This window comes from Piliocolobus tephrosceles, chromosome 8 (genome assembly GCF_002776525.5).
Source record: "Piliocolobus tephrosceles isolate RC106 chromosome 8, ASM277652v3, whole genome shotgun sequence".
Lineage (NCBI taxonomy): Eukaryota > Metazoa > Chordata > Mammalia > Primates > Cercopithecidae > Piliocolobus > Piliocolobus tephrosceles.
In genome coordinates, this window is record NC_045441.1 from 2,190,135 (window position 1) to 2,196,702 (window position 6,568).

Here is a 6,568-nt window from a genome sequence, read left to right on the forward strand (position 1 = left end):
TGAATATCTGGGACCACAGGCATGAACCACTGCATCCAGCTCATTTTTTAATTTTTCTTTTGAAGAGGCAGAGCCTCACCATGTTACCCAATCTGGTCTCAAACTCCTGGCCTCAGGCAATCCCCCTCGCCTTGGCCTCCGAAAGTGATGGGATAACAGGCCTGAGCCACCACCCAGCCAGGCCCTTCCTCTGAATCCCTGGCAGGTCAGTAGTGGCCTCAGCCACTGGACAGTGCTGGCCAGCATCCTAGGGAGGGAGACGCAGGGTAGCCCCTGCTGTGCTAACTTTCTTCCCCATCCCAGGGGCAGGGTGCCGACTCTGCTCTGGAGAGTTTCCGGGCACTCAGCTTCCTCCTCAGGGAAGAGAACTTGTCCCCCAGGACCTTGCGCAGCCCCACGCTGTCCCTGCTGCTGGGTGGGTCCTGCCTGATGGCCGGGAGCTGGCCCGTGAACATCTCCCAGCGGTCAAGGGCATCCACAGCTCTGTCCACCTGTGCCACCTCCTCCTCCGCCACTTCCCGCTGCAGGGCCTGGATGCACATGGCCAGCCACCGTTCATGCTCCTTGATAGCCTCCGCAGGGCCCCCGAGTGCCGGCGGAGCCTCTGAGGCCACCAGGGAGCTCAGCCCTTCCTCTGGCTCCACCTCTGGCCCCGAGGAGAAGGCGTGACTCCAGGCTTCAGGGGTGAGGGGTTCTGACACGCTGGTGCCGGGCTCTGAGTCACTCTCGCAGCACATGCCCGAGTCAGCGCTGGCGGGCGGGGTGTCCTCCCACACCGACGGCTCCCCCGCCTCCTGGCTGGGCCACGTCCCCGCCACCGCCTGAGTCCAGGTGTAGAGTCTCTAAGAGGGAGAAACACAGGCTGAGTTTGCTCCCTGCCAGCCCTCGTCTAGCCAGGGAACTGCCAGGAGATCCAGCTCCTTACCTAAGGGGACCCCACCATCCTCAGTTACCCAGGGGCAGGAGTCAGGCTGGTGGTGTGAGGGCTCTTCTGACCAGCAGCTTTTGAGGACTCACGTCCAGGCTGTGCCGGCGTCGGAGGTATCTACCCCCAAGAGCCCACCATTCAGGAACTTCATAAGCTATTTGTTATCCACAGTTAAAGAACAAAGCACTTACAGTTTTTTGGTTTTTTTTTTTGAGATAGCGTCTCACTCTGTCACCCAGGCTCGAGTATAGTGCTGTGACCGTGGCTCACTGCAACCTCCACCTCCCAGGTTCAAGCAATTCTCCTGCCTCAGCCTCCTGAGTAGTGGGGATTACAGGTTCCCACCACCACACCCAGCTATTTTTTATATTTTTTAGTAGAGACGGGGTTTCACCATGTTGGCCAGGCTAGTCTCAAACTCCTGACCTCAGGTGACCCACCCACCTCAGCCTCCCAAAGTGCTGGGATTACAGGCGGGAGCCACAGTGCGCACCCAGAAAGTATACATAATTAAATAAAATTTTAAATTTTAAAACAAAGGTCCGGGCATGGTGACTCACGCTTGTAATCCCAGCACAGGGAGGCAGAGGCAGGAGGATCACTTGAACCCAGGAGTTCAAGACCAGCCTGGGCAACATAGTGAGATGACAAGGGGAAAAAATAGAAAAAAAATTAAAGCAAAAGGAATACTTGAAACTCACTTCCTAAATGTTTTCTACATCTCACTCTTACCTCTGCTTTCAAGGTTATTCTCCTCTCCTGCATCTGTACAGGGGACACGCAGTTTAACAAGGCCCCACTGCACACCTCTTCCCAACTCAGGGCTCACTGATGTCCCATTGGCACCTGACATCAGCCACAGTGAGACTGTTTACACCACAGAAAGTGGCAGAGACCACAAGTCCGGTTTTCTTTGAGAACATTCTGCTGATTGCTTTCCATGGACAGCAGTGACCTTTTCTGGCCAGGCCCTTGGTCGGCTCTCCAGCACCAGCCAGAGCCCTGGGACAGCAGGTGACCTCACATCCGCACCGCTCCCCTCCCTACAACAGCAAGGAGGGCCAGGCCACCCTGGAGTGCCTTTGCCTTGGCGCTTTTCCCTCCACAGCCACAGGCGATGGTGCTCGTGGAGGGGAGAGCTCTGGGCAGAAGGAGGAGCTACACCCTCCAGCTCCAATCCAGGCTATGCCAGGTCAGCACGTGTAGGGAGGGGCACACACGTTATAAAAGTTCATGTCAGATGGTTGCACAAGACCCCAAGTGAAGGCATCAAATGAGAACTCTCAACCCTTTCTGCAGACCAAGCTGCCCTTCCACCTGTTACACAGCCTCACCAGGGTACTAAGAGCCTTCCTTCGATAGGGCACAGCTGGCAGCAGCAACCTTTACAAGGCGTCATCAGGTGCCAACCAGCCATCACACCGCCTGCACCCTCAGGAGATGCTCCTACCCTCAGCCATGGCTGCGCCTGGGCTCCCCCCAAGTCACAGGCTCCTCTCAGCCTTCCAGTTGGGAAGGCTGCTTCCTCTGTGCCCCCTTCACCTTCCCTTTACTGCCAGGTCTTCGAAGAAGATCCCTACAGAGAGATTCCAGCACTGTGAGCTGGAAATGCCCCAGCCTCTAGTTCAGCAGTGTCACCCAGGAGCCCTGCACGTACCGCTCCTCACTCTGCCCCAGAAGGAAGGCGGGCGCGGCCGGGCCCTGCAGGAGGTTCTGACAAGCTCAGTCTGGGAACTCCCACCCGCCTCCACGGCCCGGACCCAGCACCATACACTCCCCCTGGCCTCCACGGCCCGGACCCAGCACCATACACTCCCCCTGGCCTCCACAGCCCGGACCCAGCACCAGGAGGAGGAGGATGCAGGGGCTTCCCAGCGCAGTTTCATTGACTGCTCTTATGCCTGTGCACGGTGCACACCTGATAACTGGTTTTCATCCAAAGGTGGGTTTAAAGAAAAATTACCACCACCGGCCTTTGCACTCAGAACTCAGAGTAAAACTTTCGAGCCTGCAAACAAATCTTCCCCCACGAATACAGACAAGCCGTTTGCTGGGCAGCCCCACTCCAGGTGACAGCAGAGGGAGTTAGGAATGGAGGCCGCCTCCAACACAGCCTTGTTCTGTCAGTTCCCACCTCCTCCCAAGGTGCCTGTGCCTCTGAGCGGCAGTGACCCAAGTGTTGGTGACGGGAAAGAAAAGAGCAAGTTACCCTGGGAAGACCGTGCCACCCACCGGCTGCACCAGGAAGTCCCCAAGCCGCTGCAACCTCCTGGCCGCAACCGCCACATGTGGGCACTGGCAGGATTCGACCTACCACCAATGAGATCCCGATGGAGCTCAACCCCAATGCAGGTCCCGGGGCTCTGCACTGCCTGGAACCCGGCAGTTTGACAAAGCGTGTGCGCAGTCCTCGTGCCCTGCGTGGTCTCCAGGTGGCGCTCGCGGGGCCTCCAGAGCGCAGGTCCCAGCAGCCAGGCAGCGCAACTCGGGCAGCGCAACTGGGCAACTCACCTGGTACCTCTCGATGAGCCTGAAGCCCAGGATGTGCTGCAGCTTTCGCAGACAGATGGGACAGAGGTCCAGGGGCCGCCGCAGGGCCTCATCCAGGCTGAGCGCACCCTGCATGAGGCAGCGGAGCCAGCGGCAGTTCCCCAGGCCCAGAAGGTGGCAGAGCTCGTGGCACGTGACCTGGGGGGAAGGCCACCAAGCACCTTGCCTCACCGCCTTGCCCCTGTATCCGGCAGATCCCCAGGCAGCCCCAGCCGGGCCAAAATGAGGACCTGGGTGAGGCTGGACGGCCTGGAAGTGGTCAGGGAGCCCTCCCCCTGCCCCAGGCGGCACAGGCGTCAGCCTGCATCTCTGGCAGGGCGCATTCAGGGCCCCAGGGGGAAGGTGAGTCAGGATGCGCGGCCCTGGGGAGGCCACACAGGATCAGGGCTTGGGGCTCTAATCCCTACCCTGCTTCTTCATAGCTGTGTGGCCTTGGTTTCCTCATTCCATGAAGTTAGGGGTCCACCCGCTTCTCCGTGAGGATGGGGCAGTATAACGGACTGACGCAGCGCAGCCTCAGCCAGCACCCTCCTGTCCCCTCGACCCAGCCCCAGAGCCCCCACCCACCTTGCAGCACTGAACCATCCCCAGGGCACTGAAGCACAGGGCCCAGCCTCTGTCCTGCAGGGGGGCCTCAGGGCCATCTGCTGCTGCCTCTACCAAGGCTGGATCAGGGGCGCTGGGCCCCGACTTCGGGAATTCCCCCGAGAACCGGGCAAAGCTACAGACGCCCACTTCTGGAGAGAGACGGAGAGAAGGGCACGCTCAGGGGTCAGCCTTGGCTCTAGGGGGCCCACCATCAAACCCACCTCATGCTCTCATGCAAGCCGGCCATGGCCCAACACCACATAGGTCCTGGGAGGCCCTGTCCTGCCCACGTGAAGATGGGCCCTGGGGCAGAGGCCACGGCTGAGGAACAGCTCGTACGCCATCCCTCAGGAGGAGCTGGAAGGGGCCGCCTATTCCCATGCATGGGTGTTCACTTCCACCACGAGGGTGCCCTGCAGGCCCGGGGGCCACAGCCCCATGCTAGGCTGCCCCCCAGGCAGAGCTGCCAGGGCCCTGGCTCACCGTGCCCTGGAAGGAACTTGCTGAAGGTAAAGCTCCAGGCCTCGTGGGGGTACAGGTCAGACAGCGTGAGGCCCAGCACACACAGCGCGTCCCCTGGCTTGTTGTTCTTCAAGAAGGACAGGATGCCATCTGCAGGGAGAGGGCCGGGGGATGGGGTCAGGAGGCAGCCAGGAATCCCTATCTTCTGTGCTCAGGCCGGCACACCCTGTCATCCTCTTCCTCTGCCTGGGCCCCTTCCCAAGTCAGGTGTGGGCCAGCTGCGTTTGGTCTGACCTGAAGGCACACAGTACTGCATGACGGGGAGTGAGGGCCAGGGCCATTGGAGATCAGGACAGGGTAAGTCTGAAGCGCCATGGACAGCCCAGTGGGGGCGCTGGAGAGGCAGCCCAGCCAACAAGACTGGCGCTTGCAGCCCGGGGAAGGAGAAGCCTGAGCAATATCGCTCAGATATCGCTCATATATCGCTCAGCAGCTGAGCGATAGCCCCAGAGCTGTCCACATCCCAGCCCTGGGACCCGGGAGTCCCCACAGCAAAAGGGACTGCAGATGATTAAAGATCATGAATGGGGGGGGGGGGGGGGGTAGTCTGCATCAGCCAGGTGAGCCTGATGCCATCACAAGAACCCTCGCTAAGGCCGGGCATATTGGCTCACACCTGTGACCCCAGAGCTTCTGGAGGCCAAGGTGGGTGGATCACCTGAGGTCAGGAGTTTGAGACCAGCCTGGCCAACATGACAAAACCCCATCTCTACTAAAAATATAAAATGAGCTGGGCATGGTGGTGCATGCCTGTAATCGCAACAACTCAGGAGGCTGAGACAGGAGAATCACTTGAACCCAAGAGGTAGAGGTGGCAATGAGCTGAGATCGTGCCACTGCGCTCCAGCCTGGGCAACAGAGCAAGACTCCATCTCAAAATTTAAAAAAAAAAACCACCTTCATTAGAGGCAGCAGGGGGTCTGAGTGAGAGCACAGGGCCTGAGGGTGCTGCAGGGCTGGCTCGGAGGAAGGGCTGTGAGCCAAGGATGCAGGTGCCTCTAAAAGCTGGAAAGGGCAAGAAATGGATTCTCCCCGGAGCCTCCGGAAGGAACCAGCCCAGCCAACCCTTGACTGTAGCCCAGGGAGGCTCCTGACCCACAGAGCTGTAAGACCACAGCGGGTCATCCAAACTAGCAAGTTGTATAACTTGTTAGCATGGTTCCCAGGAGCGTGAGTGCGGACAGATACAGGAGAGGCCCAGGGGCTGAACCTGGGCACGATGACGTCAAAGCCGGGAAACCAGGAGCCCAGGGAGGGAAGGAAGGAGGCAGAGCAGCCCCTGCGGGCCCAGGAAACCTGGAGAGGGTCTCAGTTAATGCAGAGAGGAGGGGTGGGGCGTATGCACGCAGGGGAGAAAAGTGTTTTCCAAGGAGTTCTACCATTAAAAGGAACAGATTGCCAAGGAGGGGTGTGTGTGTGTGTGTGTGTGTATGGGTGTGGGTGTTTTGAGACAGAGTCTCGCTGTGTTGCCCAGGCTGCAGTTCTATGGCGCGATTTCAGCTCACTGCAACCTCTGCCTCTTGAGTTCAAGCGATTCTCCTGCCTCAGCCTCCTGAGTAGGGGGATTACAGGTGCGCACCACTATACCCCGGTAATTTTTGTATTTTTAGTAGAGATGGGGTTTGTCATGTTGGTCAGGCTGGTCTCAAATTCCTGACTTTATGATCCATCTGCCTCGTCCTCCCAAAGTGTTGGGATCACAGGTGTGAGCCACCGTACCCGGCCCTGTGTTTCTGAGACAACATCCTGCTCTGCCACCCAGGCTGGAGTGCAGTGACGTAGTCACAACTCACACGGCAGTCTCAACCTCCTGGGCTCAAGCCATCTTCCTGCCTCAGACTCCTGAGCAGCTGGGATGACAGGCATGAGCCACTGCACCCCACCCAAAAAGGTGTATTTATTTATTTTATTTTTTTTTTTTTTTTTTTTTTTTTCTCAAATTCCTGACTTTATGATCCATCTGCCTCGTCCTCCCAAAGT

General features: G+C 58.6%; 1 protein-coding gene across 1 annotated transcript in view; it reads right to left on the minus strand.

The window, feature by feature from the left end:
* Positions 1 to 281: 281 nt before the first annotated feature.
* Positions 282 to 6,568, minus strand: part of AMZ1 (archaelysin family metallopeptidase 1) — a 13,835-nt gene continuing 7,548 nt past the window's right edge. The window contains exons 3-6 of the mRNA XM_023188503.1: positions 4,550 to 4,678; positions 4,046 to 4,215; positions 3,440 to 3,616; positions 282 to 842 (exon numbers count right to left, since the gene is read on the minus strand). Of these exons, the coding sequence (XP_023044271.1) occupies positions 282 to 842; positions 3,440 to 3,616; positions 4,046 to 4,215; positions 4,550 to 4,678 (1,037 nt within the window). The remainder of the gene's footprint in view (positions 843 to 3,439; positions 3,617 to 4,045; positions 4,216 to 4,549; positions 4,679 to 6,568) is intronic.